The 20,002-nt window shown below is 42.1% G+C and overlaps 1 protein-coding gene across 14 annotated transcripts in view; it reads left to right on the forward strand.

Moving 5' to 3' along the window:
• The window catches only part of syngap1b (synaptic Ras GTPase activating protein 1b), a 103,546-nt gene that overhangs the window by 12,324 nt on the left and 71,220 nt on the right, over window positions 1-20,002 (forward strand). For all 14 annotated transcript variants that reach the window (XM_088998366.1, XM_088998364.1, XM_088998374.1 and 11 more), the window contains 2 exons: window positions 13,204-13,436; window positions 16,334-16,439. In XM_088998366.1, coding sequence (XP_088854492.1) covers window positions 13,204-13,436; window positions 16,334-16,439 — 339 coding nt within the window. The remainder of the gene's footprint in view (window positions 1-13,203; window positions 13,437-16,333; window positions 16,440-20,002) is intronic.

The following is a 20,002-nucleotide window of genomic DNA, read 5'->3' on the forward strand; positions in this document are numbered from 1 at the left end:
TAAACATACATACCTCGGTTTACGAACCCCTTGGCTTACGAACTTTTCGGTTTACAAACGTTACATTTATGAACATTTTACCTTAACATCGGAACTTTACCTTGGCATACAAACCTTTTCCGAACACAGAGCTGCCTCAATGGGTGATATGTCATTCGGGAACCAGCCCGATTTAGCTAGCTTGCTATATGGCTTTTGCACTGGCTGGCTGGATAGATAGCTTGCTATCTATTAGCTATTTGTTAGATAGCTTGCTAGTCTTCCATCTATTTAAGTTACTTGCGGGTTGAGTGAACGCTGGCGTGTGTGGCTGCCACTACTCACTCACAGAAAAACTCATCCTGTGATTGTAAAGTGACCTTGAGAGTTTTGAAAGGCGCTTATAAATGAAATGTATTATTATTATTATTAATTGTTTCCCAGAAAATGTGTGTAAGGCAAAAAGTTCATCTGCCGAACATTTGTTTCCCATAAGAAACCATTAAAAATGAGAGTAATCCGTTCCCAGGTCCCCATAAAACAATTTTCTACGAAATGAGCCTTAAAACAACACACTTAGCGTACTAGTACTGGGACGCTAAGTCACACAAACGCACACCTCGTTCGTGTTTTTCGATGATCTTCTTCTGCTCGACCGTAATTTTCTTTTGTGTCCTCTTCGGCTTAACACTATCTTGTGGTGAGGTATTTTTCGGTCCCATAATAGCAAAAGTACTCCACTCGATAACAAACCGTGTCTGTATTCAAATGAGGGGGCGTGGAAAACTTGTCCGCCAGCCACGGTGGCGCTGTGTGGTTTGGTTCAAAAGCCGAAAGCTAGTTCGTTACCCAAGACTATATTCTATAATTCGTGAGCGTTCGTAAGTAGAGGTATCACTGTATCTCTTTTCAAATATAGGGAGTGCAAGTGAAACCGGGTCAAAAAGATAGAACTACTCCAATCTGATCCACTGATAGCATCTCCAAAGTATTTGCACTTGTCTCCTTCCCACCAGCGCTATTTGCGCTCATCCTTCAATCAGTGAGATGGCAGGTACGCATTTTGGAAGCGCTTTGAATTTGCGCTAAAAAGGCACACGGGCGAGTGGCTTCAGACGACGGCTAATTTCGCGAGCACGGTTGGCAGCGACGAAGAATGCAGGCTCATTTTTTTTAATGAAAATACTCATCGGCAGTGAAGTGTATCTCAACCCCATCACTGATTACGTGTATAATTAATCTGAGTGCGTGGCATTTGTACAAGATAATGGTAATTATTGAGGACGCTCCCAAAGGCTTTTTTTTTTAATGGAATGCAATGTTATTGAAAGGAGACGTAAAAAAAAAAAAAACAAATAAAACACTTGAGCATCTATTTCTTACTTTGTGTGAAGGTTTAGAATTATCTCAGTGTTGTGGCTAATTTCTTTTATTTATTTATTTTTTGCATGTCTGTCTTTTAAAATTTCACTCCCGCCTTATTGTATGCTCGGGGAATCCATGACTACTTCCAGTGCGTAATAAACCAAGCCGTATGCAAGCTAACCACATACTATTGTCCATATTGTATTTTATGCTAGCACTCCCTACAGATTTTTAACTCATTCACTGCCGATGTGCAAAAATGTCTCCATTCCAGTGCCAGGGTTTTTGTCATTTTCACTTAAATTGCAGTACCCACAGAATATTGACTTTTATAATAATAATAATAATAATAATAATAATAATAATAATAATACATTTAATTTATAAGTGCCTTTCAAAACTCTTAAGGTCACTTTACAGTCACAGGATAAGTTTTCTCTGGGCGAGCAGCGGCAGCCACATGCGCCAGCGTTCACTCAACCCGGAATAACTCAAATAAATAAGAGGCTGGCTCGCTATTAGATTGCTAGCTAGCAAGCTAATAGCTAGCTAGCTAGATAGCTAGTACTACATTTTAGGACTACATAAATATTCAATTCAGTGTTAAAAAACTTAGACTCTCTTTTTTCATAAAAAAGTTAATTCCTAAGTTATATGGGTCTGGAGTTATCTGAGCTTGAAATGGCGGTGGCTGTACAAAATACAATACATACATATTGATTTATATAGCGCTTTAACAATACCTGAAGCTGGAACAAAGCACCAACATGGAAAAAAAGACTAAACCTGACTGAAATAGGTGGAAAAAAAACCCTGAACAAATTCGCCAAGAGTTAATTCCTAAGTTATATGGGTCTGGAGTTATATGAGTTTGAAATAGGGGCCGCTGTACAAAATACAATACGTATTGATTTACATAGTGCTTTAACAACAGCTAAAGCTGTAACAAAGCGGTAACATGGACAAAAGGCAAATGCTGCCCCCTTGTGGAAGGGAAAAAACACTGCCAGAGGTCTAACCAGCGCTTTATCGGCACCCCCCTTGCAATAAAAACCAAAACCCGAACAAATTGGGGAATAGCGCTCCACATCACACTTTCCGAATACATTTACGAAATGCAGTGAAACTGCTAGCCACCTTGGTATGCTAGCATGTAGCTATTTGATTACATTCACACGCCATCATTTGCATATTGGGTGGGAACATTTACATATCTAAATTTGCATGTTGACATGGAACCGGCTAGCTGCATTCGCATATTTTGAATTCCTGAATACATTCGTGAATGGCAGTGAATGAGTTAAGCACCCTGCTTCAAACTCTCCGCGGGGTGACAAAAATCCATTAGCGCTTCGGACGCCCTATATATGCTGATTCATGATTTTACTTTAGAGTTGTGCTGGGTTGTCTGTCTGCTGTGAGGACTGCTGCATCTCTTTGGCTGCTTAAAACACACAGCAAAGTTAGCCTTGTATTAATTTCACATCAGCTTTTTTTGTTTGAACCTGCTCTTGTTGTCCCTCGAGTCAGTTGTTTTGTCAGACAGTCCTGGGGCAGCGCGATAAGGTGTCAACGTTTCCACGACAACCCTTTGGGTAATAAAGCCATGACACAGTTTCTTAGTCTATCTCTGGATTCAGGACGCCTGACTTATAACTGTTCTTTATTTCTTCGGGATGACCTGGCTCGGTCTGCTTTCTGGCATTGCGGCGAAGCCAAAACATACAAAGAAGGAGTCACTGAGTCAGGCGCCGAGAAGTGTCATGTAATACACTTAGTAACTGACCCAAGGCCAAACATGCACTTGGTTATAAATAAATCAGAATCAGAATCATCTTTATTGCCAAGTATGTAGAACACACAAGGAATTTGTTTCCGGTAGAACACGCTGCACTAGTATCGTCGTCAAAAAAAAATTGCTAAGTGGCACTATACAGTTCCATTTTGGCTACTGTTGAAAGAGTTCAAAGAGTTAATGGCTTGGGGGAAGAAGCTGTTTAAATTTTGTGTGCATGGATCGGTAGCGCCTGCCTGAGGGGAGTAGCTGGAAAAGGTGGTGGGCAGGGTGCGGAGGGTCCAGTAGGATTTTAATACATAATACATATAATAAATACATAAATAAAATAGCTCTTCATGTGAAATTTAGTAGGCCTGTCTATCATGTGAATACACACCAAATACAAACGGTCGTCCGTAAGGTGAATTTGTTGGCAAGTTGCATCCGTGCAATATTGTATATGGAATGTATGTTTAAAGGACAACCGATGTCTCTGGACAAGTTGTGTCCATAATTTGTAAAATGGCTTCAAATGATTTCTACTGAGCTTATTTTACAAAGATTCCACCGCTTACAGCTATATTTTATGTTTTAAGACTCACGCTGAATATTCAGGAAGTCTTGTTTTTGAGTTTGTGACGAGTCCGTACGTGACTTCACTAAAGGAATGCCCCTGACCGAAAAAAAAAAGACACATTGTAGCAGTCCTTCCATCATGTCAATGTATTTTGCTGTACTTGTTTGGTCTGAAAACCTCGAATTTATCAGCCTGTGGAAACGGGCTGATTCATTCCTCACAACAGCTCGGTGGCCATTTTGTGCCTCTTTTCTGGGACGCTACATTGCGGTCCAGATGCCTTGAAATTACACGGAAGGACTTCTTTAATCGATTGCAAACATGTATGCTTTCATCTTCAGAACTATTTGAATCATATTCATAACTGGATGTGTAACAAGAAAGCATCTTCTCTGAATCTGAAGCCATTGTTTTGATTCTCCAGCCATGGAAGACGTCTTGGCGTGACGTCACGAACTGGGGGCGGGACTTTCTCAAAATGTCCAATTCGCAGCTCCATTTTTTTTGCAGATTTTGGACACTTTAAGTCATTTTTATTGGTGGTTTGCATTTGAATAAAAATATCATACTGCGTCTTTTGAGTATTTTAGATGCTATAAAACGTTTTTCTGATGTGATTAGGAAACAAAAAAGGGACGTCGGTTGTCCTTTAAGGCTTGTCTAAGTAGCCTGTATTGGTTTGTACTGAAAAACAAACATTTCATAAAATATATGCTCGATAAAGATATGAACATGTGTAACTGCAGGGAATACTCCATATGTTACTCCAAAAATGTTAGTACATACCATTGTGCGTAACTTGAATGTTCGTAAGTAGGGGTCTGTAGTCTCATTTAGCCATCCCTCGAAAACCTAGTCACAGAACGTCAGCCATTTTGGCTTCAAGAGGACATTGGACACTTTTTTTTGGAACATTCATCCCCTGCCAACTGTTTGACTGAGCAATCTTGAATTTACTAGCCATTTCTCTCATGAAAAGAGCCACAAAAAAAGTTTCAAAAAGCCATACCTGGAAAATCCCGGAAAGACATAGTAGGGTTGTCATTTTGATTCAAAGCCAACTTTTTAGTGCCAATTTTGTCCTTTTTTTTAAGGGTCTTTGAAAATGTAGCTCCTGAAGCCAGTTTCATTGAGCATCATGAAATTTGATAGACATGAGTAGACCCACCAAAAAGTTTTGACTTGTGAACACGAATGGTTTTTAGTTTCTTGATGCCCTATGTTTGGCTGGCAACCGCATGGATGCATCAAGGCCGTACCTTTGTGCCTTTTATGCATTTTGACAGCCACTGGCGCAACTTTGTAACTCCACTTGCGCCAGCATCGGCGCTAGTCTATTACGATTAGCGCATATTGCTACATTAATTGTGCCATCTATTAGCTAGATAGCTAATAGATAGCAAATACAGTGATACCTCTGCTTACGAACTTAATTGGTTCCCAGAAAGTGTAAGACGAAAAGTTCTTCTTCCAAACATTAATTTTCCATGGGAAACCATTAAAAATGAGAGTAATCCGTTTCCAGTTCACCAAAAACATAATTTTCTACTAAATAAGCCTTAAAACTACACACAATATACCTTATTTTATGTATAATAAATGTGTTTTAGGATTTTAATTGAAGAAATGAACTGTACTGTTTACTAAAGTCGTTTTATTTACCTTTGCGATGGTTCTTGATGTACAGTAAAGTCTCGTCTCGTTATATCGATAGTACCGCTTATTACGATACTATTTCTATGAACGCAAGGAGAAAATTACATGCGCACAGGGTCGGATATATATATAACTGATATCGATATTTTTTTCGGACTCCCCAGAATATCGATATAACGAGACTTTACTGTAGTTGCCTCTTGATGATATCTGAGTGAAGTTGCAGTGCTTTCTCGGCGATAATACCCTCACTCACAATGTCCCCTGCTCACTGCTTTTTGTTAATCCAAATCAACAGAAGTTTTTCAACCTCTTCCATTTCCTCAGGCCGTTGCTTAGAAAACACAGAAACACCCTTCGCCACACAAAGCAATGGTCAACCATTGCTACGTGTGACTAAGTGCTACGTTTGTGTTTCTCGATGATCTTCTTCTGCTCGACCGTAATTTTGTTTTGTTTCCTCTTCGGCTGAACACTAGCCTGTTGTGGGTTCTTTTTCACTCCCATAATAGCAAATGTAACGATAACGAACCACATACGCACTCAGAGAAAGTTGGTGTGGAAAAGTAGTCCGGCAGCCACGGTGGTGTTGTTGGCCCGTGTGGTTTGGTCTTCTTCCGCCGAAAACTAGTCCGCCAGCCATTGTAGCGCTCCGTGTGTTTCCTCAAAACTAGTTCGAAAGCCATGATTATATTCTCCTGAATTTAATGTTCGTAAGGCGAAAAGTTCGTTAGCTAAAGCGTTCGTAAGCCGATGTATCACTGTACTCTGGCAATCTAGTTAAATCGGGCCCATGGATTTTAGTTTTGGCCCCCTTTTTTGACATCAGGGAACAAACTGGTCCACTTTTTTAATTGCCCAAATCCAACCCTGCAACTGGTTTGGGGTAATTAATGTAGAAATATCGGTCCGAGGCGACGTTGATGAGAATAGCAGCTCAAATACACGACGGGGACAATGAAGATCAAAGTGGCCCCGATAAACCTCTCCTGCTGCTTCATGCTGGCGCTTTCTCTAGCACGAATGTGTTGTTTACGATCGCTGGAGAAGGTTATTGTGTGACGCCTTCAGCCCCTCCATCAAGTCCTATTATTGGTGGCAAATGACTCCAGCGGAGCGTTTACAGGGGTGTGATTTAAGGTAGGCTGTGAGCCTCTCTCTCCTCATACATAACTGCAAAAAAAACAAAAAAACACTCCCTTGATATTTCTAAATAAAGTGAGACGTTGAGCGCCATTCCTGATTTTGTTTAGGTTTTGGTTTTTCTTGCGGTGGGTGCCGTTAAAGCCCTGGTCAGACCACTGACAATGGTATTTCCCTTCCATGAGGGGGCAGCATTTGAATTTTATCCATGTTAGTACTTTGTTACTTTGTATCGGCCCTATATATATCCCTACTGTCCAGACATGGTTAGGCAACATAGCATTAGTAATGCTGATGTGGTGCTACCAGAGCAAATAGGGCAATCAGGCCAGTCGTTAGTCAGTATAATAGAAGCAATCAGTGGAGCCGCAGGGACTAGTCCTCTGCTCCCCCCAAACTGAGAGCAGGGACCTATAATAGCAGAGTCCGGCACCGCCATGAAACCGGAAGGGGCCAGTTTCAGAAGGTCCCGCCCCCTTGTTCGTGGAGTCACGGCTAGACGTCTTGCCTTGCTCGAGAATCAAAACAATGGCTTCAGATTCGGACAATATGCTTTCTTGTTACGCATCCAGTTATGACTATGATTCAAATAGTTCTGAAGAGGAAAGTACAAATGTTTGCGATCGATTAAAGAAGGTTTTCTTGGTTGTTTTGATTGCCCAAGACTGATGTGTAGTGTCACAGAAAATGCTGAAGATGGCGGCAGAGCTCCATTGGAAATAGTTTTGTTTTGCAGTTTTGAATTTTTTTCAACAAATATCAAAGAGTTGTCTCGGTGTAACATACAACGATTCACCATTGCGTTATTTAAATGTTTACCTTCTAATTTCACCATCAACACGAACTTTTCAGACCAAACAAAATGCATTGAGGCGATGCAAGGTATGTCCTTTCTCAGTCAGGGGCGTTCCTTCTGTGACGTAGGGTGAGGACTCGTCACCAACTCAAAAACAAGACTTCCGGAATATTCAGCGCGAGTCTTAAAACGAAAATATAGCTATAAGCGGTGGAATCTTTGTAAAATACGCTCAGTCGAGGTCATTTGAAGCCATTTTACAAATAATGGACACAACTTGTCCGGAGACGCACATATGGCAAGAAGAACAAAATTTTTAGGCGACCTGCCCGAGGTCGAATAGCCTCCATTTTTTTTCCACTTCTCCGCTGTCCGCTCCTCGTGGTTAAATTCTGAATGCATGTGACGAGCCATTGACTTGACATTTTCACGGCGTGATGAGCTCAAAGAAATGCAGAAAGAAGAAACGCTGGCCGGGGACCAGGGCGAAAAATAAAATGGCAAAGAGTTGTGGGAAACTGAGTGGAAGTGAGTGGGAGCCTGAGAGCGGGCAGAGGAGGAGGAGGTGGTCGAGGAGGAGGCTGATGAGGCTGCTTCCGAGCTAAAAAGAGGAAACTTTGCTTTCGGCTATAGCTTGAATGGCCGCAAGCTGTTGCCGTCACTCAGCGGCGTGTATTTATTAAAGTGGCCAAAGTGATAAAGTGGCCAACTAATGTAACTAAGGGGCGTGGCTTGGATCTGAGATGTGAAGTGGGGGTGGAGTCAGTCACATTAAGCTCAACTTTGAAATCTAGCTAGCACTTTGAAAATAGCAAAGTCCACATTACTAAAAAGTGCAGTTTGTGCTTATTCTTTTGTTACAGTTCCGAAACAGAGAACTGTACTGTGTACAGTGAGACCTCAACTTACAAACACCTTAACTTACAAACTTTTCGTCTTACAAACGTCAAATTTATGAAAATTAAACCTTATAATAAGCACGATTATCATAATACACACCCACCACGGATGGCGGAGTGATCTTCGGCGGAAGCACACGACCGAACAGCACCAACAGTCCTTATGGAAGGTGACTCTCCTTCCACAAGCAATCATCGACCATCAAAAAGCTAAATAAAACTTCATTTTACAGCACAGTTTATTTCTTTAATTGCAGTCCTCATGCAATTCCCTTTGACCTTCGACCTCCAACGCCATTCCATCAAGCCATCAATGACCATCATAAAGGTAAATAAAATACTTTATTTTATAGCACCGTTCATTTCTTTAATTACAGTCCTTATGGAATGTGACTCTTTCCAAACAGCAATTCCCTTTGACCTCGGACCTCCAACGCCATTCCATCAAACCATCAATGACCATCACAAATGTAAATAAAGTGACTTTATGATACAATGCAGTGTATTTCTTTCATTGCAATACAATAGCACATTTATTATACATAGAATAAGGTATGTTGTGTGTAGTTTTAAGGCTTATTTGGTTGAAAAGTATATTTTATGGAAACCTGGGAACAGATTATTCCCATTTTAATGGTTTCCTATGGGAATTTTTTTTTGAGATACACACTTTTCGCCTTACACACTCTGTCTGGGAACCAATTAAGTTCATAAGTTGAGGTCTCACTGTACTTTGGACATCCGCCCTCATTTCAAGCTCATATAACTCCAGACCCACATGATTTAGGAATTAACTCTTTCTTTCTGTTGAAAGAAGAGCGTCTAAGGTTTCTTACGCTGCATTGATTGTTTATGTAGTACCAAAACTCAATATTCTGTGTGTCTTGGAATTTAAGTGAGAATGACAAAAACCCTGGCACTGGAGTGGACACATTTTTGCACATCTGGTAGTGAATGAGTTAACAAAAATAAATGTGTTATATTTCCTTACCTATATTCACAGACAAGGTATGATTTCAAATCTGAAGTGCAGAAACATGTTGCATATTCCGAAAAATATGACGGCCTTGATTGGAACGTGGTTCGATCTAGTCACGGTTTGATTGATTTTGTGGCGACAGATGTACCCGCGCCTCCTCATTTTACGCTACCAAATCGTGATGTGGATATTTGGACGCTGGTAACATAAGCCTGGCAGTGGTCGAGAACATCTTGCCTCGTCACCCCTCTGGGTGGTGACAGATGCTAGCACTCGCCTGCCGGGTATCCGCTAGCACCTCTCTTCCAACGCTACAGTGGACAATTTTAGCCCAAGCGGAAGCGTTTTTTGGGGTCTTGAAAATCAAATAATGTATCAAAAAGTGTCACTCTGGCACCCTCTAGTGGTATGCCAAAGTATCACTGATTGTACATGTTACAGATACTTAAATTTTTTGAAATACATTTTCATTTCGTCATTTTAACTCATTCACCGCCATTCCCAATTTTTTTTTTCCAGGAATTAAAAAGCGTGACGTGGAGTGCCATTCCCGAATTGGTTCGGGTTTTATTTTTTCTTGCGGGGGTTATTGACAAAGCGCTGGTCAGACCTCTGACAATGTTTTTTTTCCTTCAACAAGGGGGCAGCATTTGCCTTTTGTTCACGTTAGCGCTTTGTTATAGATTAGCTGTTGTTAAAGCGCTATATAAATCAATGTGTATGTACTGTATTGTATTATTGTATTGTATTGTATTGGATTGTATTGTATTGTATTGGATTGGATTTGCCTTTATTAGTCTCGCAGTGGAAAAATTTACATTTCACAGCAGCAAAGTTATGAAAGGAATGTATTGTATTGTATTTTGTACCCCCCCCCCCCATTTTAAGCTTAGAAAACTCCAGACCCCTCCGTGTCGCTAAGCTGACAAGCTAACTGAAGACCAAGCAGTGGCAGCAATCTGGCTGGCTCGCTAGCTATCTAGCTGGCTATATATTAGTTATACGACTATCTAGCAACCGAGCTAGCTGGCTATCAGCTGTCTATTAGTTCTCTATTAGCTATCTAGCTTTCTATCTATTTGAGTTACTTCCGGGTTGAGTGAACGCTGGTGCGTGCGGCTGCCGCTGCTCACCCACAGAAAAAGTTATTCCGTTACTGAAAAGTGATGAGAGTTTTAAAAAGCGCTTATAAATTGCATGTTTTATTATTATTATTATTATTATTATTATTATTATTATTATTATTATTATCTATCCATTACCTATCTGGCTAGCTTTCTATCTTTCTAGTTACTTAGCGGTTGAGTGAACGCTGGCGCATTTGGCTGCCGCTGCTCACCCACAGAAAAACTGTAGAAAGAAAATATCCAAATAAAGGCCGCTTGAATGTGTGATCTGGCACAAAGCTACACTTGACTCGGAAGACCCGACGAGCACATTTGAAAGTTCTACAGCATCCTCACGCCAACTTCACGCTACATACGTGTGCATGTATATATAGGAAGTAGGAGGAGAAGAGAGATGAACGTAGAGAAGGCGAGCGAGTCGTAGCTATTTCACGGATGGCTGCGTTGCTATGGGAACAAGACACGGGCTCCCTATTCCCCAAAAACTGCCTCCCTCATTCCTCCATCTTACTTACTTTTTCTGCCACTCGCCTCACCCCCCCTCCCCCCTCCATTTTTTCCTCACCCACCCACTCTCCTCGCCTCCATCCCTAATTCCACATCCCACCCTCCTTCCATCCCTCGTCTCTTCAACACTGCGATTCTTTTCTGTGTTGTCATGGCGATAGGCTGGGGGCGTGCAAGAGCAAGTGAGCGAGAGAGCAAGAGTGGGCGTATCGGAAGTGACATCTCTCGGGCGCTAACCTTGTTTCCTGTGCGCTGGCGTCGTGGGGTGCGTAGCGGGCGGTCGTGAGGCAGCAGCGCCGCCGTGTGGTCGATGACGAAAATGACATATAGGGAGTTAAAAAAATAATAGTTTCCGCCAGTCTACGTTTGCTCCCATTCACTTTGCCGGTTTGGAAATAATGGCGGTATGTCTGGCTTCGCAATATGTATTCAATAATAATACATTTCATTTACAAGCGCCTTTCAAAACTCTCAAGGACACTTTACAGTCACGTATTTTTTTGTGCGGGTGAGCAGCTGAAGCCGTTCGCGCCAGCGCCAGCGTTCACTCTACCGTTACGCGACGAAAGTGACGAAGTTTACACTGTCAAGAAATAATTTTCATCATAGACGCAGCGATTTGTAATTGAAAATTAGGGGTAAAATGATGATTAACTATTGATTAAATGGGAAGTCCTTGTCGTCCTGCCTGGTTCTTGTTGACTTTATTTTTTAGCTGTGTTGTTTGTGTATACATCAACATTAGGCCTGTTGGAGGTGCAAGTGGACCGAGATGGAGCGACTTTTGCTTTTATGAACTGCTAAGGATGGCAGAAAATATGCAAGGTGCCCCCCAGAGAGAAGGAATGTGAGAGATGAATATAGAGAAGAGGGGAGTAACAAAGGATATGAAAAAAGGAAAGAGAGAGAGGAAGCAAAAATGCATCTCAGCGTTTTTGGCCTCGTCAAACGTGAGGAGACGCCACAGTTCGGGACGAGATTACTTGGCAGGAACCCTCGAGGGCTGAACTGAAAACTCCACAGTAACCAACATCGGACCGAGGCATGAGTCACGCCGCCTTCGCTCTTGCCGACTTTGCAAAGTTGAGATGATGAGGTCGAGTCGCCTTTTAAACTCTTCCTCGACCCATCCAAACAAATAGAATCGACTTAGGGCTGCCTAAGTCATCCAATTTGAAGAACCAGCGCCATTTTGATGGGCAGACCTTTCAAAATACGAGGAGGGATTGTATTGTATCCTCGACCATCCAATCCCAGACGACATATCCGCACAGAAGTTGTTAAGTTATTTTCCAGTGTAATCTTCTTATCACGCGGCTCATGAAATTTAAAGGTTCTTTAATGAGTGAGGCATATTCATGAGAAGCAGATGATTCATTTCAAGTGGCATCTTTGCCAACATAACCTCTTGGTTTAACCTTTTCGCAGCGTGCCAAAAACCTTCACAATTCTCTGCATTCATTAAGGGGTGGGAGCTCGTTTATATTTCAGTGGCTTTATGCATATTACAAAGAATCTGAAAGATGGCGTAAGTCCTTCTTTTGCCTCAATTTGTCTAATTTCTTTGTTGTAGGCAGTAACGTGACACTGACGTATATATGATCGTTTCTTTGTACAGCACTTTGTATGCAGTGATGCCCCCCCCCCCAAAAAAAAAAAAATAAAAAAAAATATATATATATATATATTCCTTGTGTGTCCTACATACTTGGCAATAAAGATGATTCTGATTCTGATTCTGATTCTGGCTTCGGAACTTAATTGGTTCCCAGAAAGTGTGTGTAAAATGAGAATAATCCGTTCCCAGGTCCCCATAAAACATAATTTTCTACAAAAGAAACCTTAAAACTACGCAAAATATCCCTTATTTTACAGAAGTTTTTCAACCTCTTCTATTGCCTGAGCTATTGCCGTTGCTTAGACAACAAAGAAACACCCTTAGCCACACGTAGCAATGGTCGACTTAGCGTACTGGTACTGGGACGCTAAGTCACACAACCGCATACCTCGTTCGTGTTTTTCGATGATCTCCTTCTTCTCCTCGACCGTAATTTTCTTTTGTTTCCTCTTCGGCTGAACACTAGCTTGTGGTGTGGTCTTTTTCGGTCCCATAATAGCAAAAGTACACCACTCGATAACAAACCACGTCAGCATTCAAAGAAAGGGGGTGACAAAAACTAGTTTGCCAGCCACCGTGGCGCTGTGTGGTTTGGTTCGTCCACCGAAAACTAGTTCGTCAGCCAAGACTATATGCTCGCGAATTTAATGTTCGTGAGGCGAAATGTTCGTGAGTGAAAGCCGAGGTATCACTGTATATATATCTGTAGTTGTCGAGTTCTTGTGGATGAATTCGAATCAACACGAACCTAACCCGAACATTTTCTCCCCCGCTGTCCAGATGCAAGGTGTGCCGCCCCGCCCTCCTACCACCACCATCACCTTCACCGCCACCAGCAGCAGCGCTCCCAGCAGGTCCTGGCCTTCCACGGTGCCCCCCCTGCCTACGAGCGCCCCCATTACAGCCGCCCCCCATACGAGAATCTGTCCAACGAGCGCCCCCCGCCCGACCGTTGGAACGCCCGTGTACGCGTGAGCCCAGGAAAGCCTTTCCACATGTTGGACCAGGAAGAGGTAGGATGAATGTGCATGCTAGTCCCTACATAGCGTAGGCCATAGGTGTCAAAGTCAAGGCCCGCGGGCCAAATCCGGCCCGCCACATCATTTTTTTCGGCCCGCGAAAGCAAATCAAACTTGTTAAATTCCAAAATGTCATATTTTTGGATGTCAACCACAATAAAAGTCGTTATTCTTGACTTCAGATTTGAAAACGAGTTATTCATTAATTTGCTGTGTGCTCTATATGTAATATTTGAAGGGATTTAAACATTCTAATGGGTTCCCCAAATTCATAACGGCCCTCGAGAGGAAACCATAACTACAATGTGGCCCGCGGCAAAAAATGACTTTGACACCCCTGGTGTAGGCTAACAAATTACGATAGAAGGCACCACCATTTTGCTCTTTAATGTTGGTGTTTTCCGGACTGCCTCGTAAAAGAAATTAGTGACACCCAAAAAAAAAAAATCAATTTTATCTATTTTAGATGCTATAAAACGTTTTTCTGATGTCAGTTAAAAAAACAAAAAAGTGACGTCGGTTGCCCTTTAAGGCTGATGAAACCGGCCACTCCATTCCAACAAGCCATCAACGACCATCACAAAGGTAAATAAAACGACTTTTTGACACAGTACAGTTTATTTCTTTAAATATAATACCATAGCGCATTTATTATAAATAAAATAAGGTTTTAGGGCTTAGAAAATTAGAAAGTAGAAAATTATGTTTTATCGGCACCTGGGAACGGATTATTCTCATTTTAATGGTTTCCTATGGGAAATTATTTTTTGGGATACACACTTTTCGCCTTACTCTGTCTGGGAACCAATTAAGTTTGTAAGCCAAGGTATCACTGTGTTTTGCAACTTTAGAAAAAATGAGCATGCATAACATGTTTCCCGCCAGCCGCAACGGGCATTTGCATCACAATCGGATGACAAAAAAAAATGCTTTTGTGCCTTGAATGTCTTACTTTGAAGGCTTGTTCAGAATTTTTTTTTCCCATCATTGAAAATCCTTCTCAGGTTTTTTAGTCACATCCAGTCGGTGAAAAATAATACGACGAGGATTCATTTGTATCCAAAAATGCACTGTCTTCTATACTGTTGAAATGTTACGTGTAAAAACTCGCAAAATTTTGTGGGAAAAAGTCAAACTAGTACCGTGGAGGCGAATAACAACATCCCGAATATGCCTATTCCTGTAGTTCAAATATCTTGTAGAGGAAGTTGCAATTTTCTGCCCCCCCCCCCCCAAAAAAAAAAAAGAGCTCAGTAGAATTCTTATTCTAAGCGTTATCTTTTTTTATTCAAATTTTCAAATGTTTTTCCGTCCCTTGAAACTTAGAGTAATTGGCTTTTCAGCTTCCGCTTCTTGTAGGTTATTAAGAAAAAATGTTTTATTTATTTAAATATTTATTAACCCCCCCCTGTCTGCAACCACCCCCCAACTGCCACCTGTCGCGTTCCGCCTCCCGCTGTGTAAAATAAGCCTGCAGGTGTTTCCCCATCAGTGGTCTCGCTACGTCGTGTAGAGCAAGCTGACTCACTTTATGACTCAAAGTTTAAAAAAAAAGACAAAAAAGACGTGGACAGACAGTACTGGAATTGACATGAAAAGCACAATTTTGGCAAGTGAAGAAGATACAGTGGGACCTTGGCTTACAAACTTAATTGGTTCCCAGACAGAGTGTGTAAGGCGAAAAGTGTGTATCCCAAAAACAATTTCCCATAGGAAACCATTAAAATGAGAATAATCCGTTCCCAGGTCCCCATAAAACATAATTTTGTACTTTCTTTTTTTCTAATCCTTAAAACTACACAGAATATAGCTTATTTCATGTATAATAAATGTGCTATAGTATTATGATTAAAGAAATAAACTGTACTGTACGATAAAGTCAGTTTATTTACCTTTGTGATGGTCGTTAATGGTCCGGTTTCCTCAGCATTAAACACTTGATGAGGAACATAGCCTTCTTCTTTCACCATCTTCAGGAATGATGCCTTGGAGGCGCTTTCTATGTGATAATTGTATCTAGTTCTTCATCAATTGTGATCTGTTTAGGTGGGTTGATAGCTTTTCGCATCAAGTGTACAGATGACTTGTGCGGGTTGTTTGTGGAGCCTGATTGATGGGATGTTTTAACCTCGCACTGTTGTCTGCCTGTCTCTTTAATGTCTAAACCACCCCCGCCCCCTCACTGCTGCGTTCTTGACCAATCACATGGCTTTAACCGAAGACTGGGGCGAGGAATACAGGACCAAAACAGTTGGCTGCCATTTTGTTGTTAGAAGAATGGGCTCGTTCGCGAACGACACATCAGTCATTGTGGCAGCTCCGTTTGTATCCCGAAAAATAGTTCGTATGCCAAGGTAAAATTCTCATAAATCTAACGTTCGTTAACCGAAAGGTTCGTAAGCTAAGGGGTTCGTAAACCGAGGTATCACTGTTTGTGGGAGCTCTTTCACGTTTAGTCCAGGATTATTAATCAAATTCAGAGTGGATTATTTGACCATTTCTATGGCAACAGGAAATTGAAAAATTGAAAAAAAATCAATCAGCCATCCGAAACTCTGATTTTAGAAAAAGTACATTATTATGTTCTTATCTCAAGGCATCCCCTTAGTCACGGCAATCTGAAACGTACTGGTCTTTCTTTGTATCTTATATCTAAAGACAAAAGAAAAATTGAAACATTAAAAAATAAATCAGCTGACCTACTCTCGCATATCTAAAAAAGTGCATCAAGGTGCTCTTATCTCAAAGCACCACTGAAATCATACAAAAAAACAATAACGTCAAAAATCAGCAGAACGACAAATGGTTGACTAACTCGAACCTTGCTCACCGTCACGTGTGTTTCTGGCAGACAAAAAAAAAAGGTTTTTCATGGCGTTTTGTACGTGCAGGTCCACCCTTTGCTGATGCGCGAGAGGCGCTCGGAGTCGCACAGGAACAAGCTGCTGCGCCGAACGGTCAGCGTTCCCGTTGAGGGACGACACCATCCCGAGATGGGTGAGTATGCAACAAAAGACCTGACCTCAGATAAGCGGCGAAAAATGAATGGATGGACCTGCGTTAGCGTCGATTGCTAGCGGACTGGTCACCTAGCGACAACAATGACGACAACAGCGACATTCTGTCGATTTCTTTGCGGGTTTTACAGCTGCTTGTTACTTGTTCGGCCTTCAGGTGAATTGTTTCCCAGACCAGGGTTTTTTTGTCTGTCCTTATCCTACTTTGTGTCACTGGGGCTATTTTTAGCTTCGGGTGTCCTGTGTACTTGATTGGATTCGTTTTGCATAATTTCCCTTCTTTCCTACTCTCTGATGCCTTGGAGGGCGTTTTGATATACTGTGTGAAAAGAGTTCCATAAAATGTCCACTTAAAAATGAGTTGAAGTGATTAGGGGGGGTAGGGAATGAGTGCGTCCATGAACTTTCATTCATTTCCTTTGTCCGCAGTCATTTTACGGCCATCGTTATAGAGATATGAAATTCGACTCCAGGTGCTAAAATGATGACTCGAAAATGCCCGAGTCACTTTATTTGGATGTTGGGGTAAACAGTAAAATGTGGGGTTTGATGTTGGCCACTTTTTTTGCCCCCTTTCCTCATTTTCATCCACCGATATGACACTATTACAGGTAACATCCGACTTACGAACGAGTTCCGTTCTGACCAAACGGTCGTCAGTCAAAATGGTCGTAAGTCGAAATCCATTCAAAATGTTGAATAGAGACTCGGAGGCTAAATGCCTGGCAAACTCCCCCTCCTCTGGTGCCATCGCACGGTCGATTGCTGTGCGAGAGTGAGATGCTCGCTGGCTAGCCAAAATTGTTGTACACGTTGCCGGTCTGCTAACGCGTTGCGGTGCCAGGCGGAGAATTAACATTTTTAAAATAGGGTCTGGAGGTCGTGGTCGTAAGTATGGGTGGTCGTAAGTCGAGCTGGTCGTAAGTCGGATGTTACCTGTATTTATTTAATTTTGATCACTCAAAGTTCTTAGCTGAAGCGCACCGATTGGGCTTGCCTTTTGTCTCTTTGTTATTCTTAACGTCGCCATATTTTTCTGCATTTATTAATTGCATTTGTTGTTGTTGTGTCAAAGCCCTCCGTCTTTGACCTTGATGGCGTTGGCCTGCGCTGCAATCCAAGCAGCCACTTTTTTTTACCCAAATGTGGATGTGAAGTGAATCCAAAATATTCACATCGAATTTGAGAAGTAAAATTTGTTACAGTGATACCTTGGCTTATGAACTTAATTGGTTCCCAGACAGAGTGTGTAAGGCTAAAAGTGTGTATCCCCAAAAATAATTTCCCATAGGAAACCATTAAAATGAGAATAATCCGTTCCCAGGTCCCCATAAAACATAATTTTCTACTTTCTAATTTTCTAAGACTTGAAACTACACAAAATATACCTTATTTGATGTACAATAAATGTGTTATGGTATTATAATTCAAGAAATAAACTGTACTGTATAATCAAGTCGTTTTATTTACCTTTGTGATGGTCGTTGATGGTTTGATGGAATGGAGTGGCCGGTATCATCAGCATTGAACACCTGATGAGGAACGTAGCCTTCTTCTTTCACCATCTTGAGGAATGATCCCTTGTAGGCGCTTTTTCTGCGATAATTTTACCTAGTTCCTCATCAATTGTGTTCTGTTTAGCTGGGTTGATAGCTTTTTGCATCAAGTGTACAGATGGCTTGTGCGGGTTGTTTGTGGAGCCTGATTGATGGGATATTTTAACCTTGCAGTCTACACTCTGCCTTTGAACTATCAAAGTTGAAACGAGTCCAAATTTCACTGTTTTCTATCCATTTGTCACTCTCTGTCGTCTGCCTGTCTCTTTAATGTTTAAACCACCTCCCTTCACTACTGCGTTCTTGACCAATCACATGGCTTTAATCGATGACTGGGGTTGGGGAATAGAGGACCAAAACAAGCTGGCTGCCATCTTCTTGTTAGGACAACGGGCTCGTTCGCGAACGACACATCACTCATTGAGGCAGCTCCGTGTGTATCTCGAAAAATAGTTAGTATGCCAAGATAAATTTAACGTTCGTAAACCGAAAAGTTCGTAAGCCAAGGCGTTCGTAAACCGAGGTGTCACTGTATCTGGAAAAATGAAGACGAAACAAGGCAACTTGAAGACACTCTCTTGTTGAACCTATCCCTTTTTTCCCTTATTTTTTGGGGGTACTGTCATTGTATCCATGGGTTGTTTCCTGAGCTATTTAAAAATCATGCCGTGGCGCTTGAATTGAGAAGCAACGTCTGATTTACGAGTGTATGTCAACTCGCTGAGTAGACGATTCCGAGTGTTGCAAAGCAGAGGCTTTGTGAAGTCAAAGGTTCCCCACATTGTCAGAAGGGTCAGGAGCTTGTCTTTTCTCACCCGCACGCCCGCTCAGCGGCGCATACTAATTAACCGATGGGCGTGAAGGCGAGCAGAACTCAAGCCAGATGGGATCAGCAGAACATCTGAGGGAGGGCCGCTGCGCGCTGCGCTGAATTTCTAAGGGGCGCCGAACGGCAGAAGTGAAACTTTCGGCTGCAGTCGGAGTGAGAGTCGCAGTTGGAGTTGGAGAGAGTCGGAGTGAGAGTCGGAGTGAGAGTCGGAGTGAGAGTCGGAGTGAGAGTCGGAGTAAGAGTTAGGGAGCGAGTAGGAGAGAAAGTTGGAGAGAGAGTTGGAGAGGGAGTCGGGGAGAGAGAGTCGGAGAGAATCTGAGAGTCGGTGAGAGAGTCGGCGAGAGAGTCGGCGTGAGAGTCGGCGAGAGATTCAGACTGAGGGTCGGACTGAGGGTCGGACTGAGGGTCGGACTGAGGGTCGGACTGAGAGTCGGACTGAGGGTCGGACTGAGGGTCGGACTGAGGGTCGGACTGAGGGTCGGACTGAGGGTCGGACTGAGGGTCGGACTGAGAGTCAAACTGAGAGTCACGTTGAGTCACACTGAGAGTCACACTGAGAGTCACATTGAGTCACACTGAGAGTCACACTGAGAGTCACACTGAGAGTCCCGCTGAGAGTCACACTGAGAGTCACACCGACTCTATGACTCAGAGTAAGAGTCAGACTGAAAGCCAAAGTCAAAGCGAGATTCAAAGCGATAGTCAAATCAACAGTGTGAGCAAGAGTTAGATTGAGTCAGTTAGAGTCAGAGTGATGGTCTGAGGTGAAGAGTGAATGTCTGAGATTCAGAGTGAATGTATGAGATTCAGAGTGATGGTCTGAGAGTCAGATTGAGAGTCTGAAAGTCAAAGTCAGAGTGAGAGTCAGAGCGAGAGTCAGAGCGTCAGAGTGAGAGTCAGAGCGAGAGTCTGAGTGAGTCGTCTAGTCGCATGGAGCCAACTGATTAAAAAAAATCCAATATGTCACCCCCCACTCCCCGCCACCATTATTTTTTTTCAGCATTGGAATGACGATTACAAGAATTTAGGATCCCTTTATTCAAAAATGCGACATAATTTGAAATTGACGGTGGAGAATATTCAGTGATCATCAGTGACTCATTTTGGGTCTGCAACATTTCAGAACATTTTTATTTTTATTTTTCATGTTAATCACAC

Source organism: Hippocampus bargibanti, linkage group LG06 (assembly GCF_051943395.1).
Source record: "Hippocampus bargibanti isolate YZ-2025 linkage group LG06, ASM5194339v1, whole genome shotgun sequence".
Lineage (NCBI taxonomy): Eukaryota > Metazoa > Chordata > Actinopteri > Syngnathiformes > Syngnathidae > Hippocampus > Hippocampus bargibanti.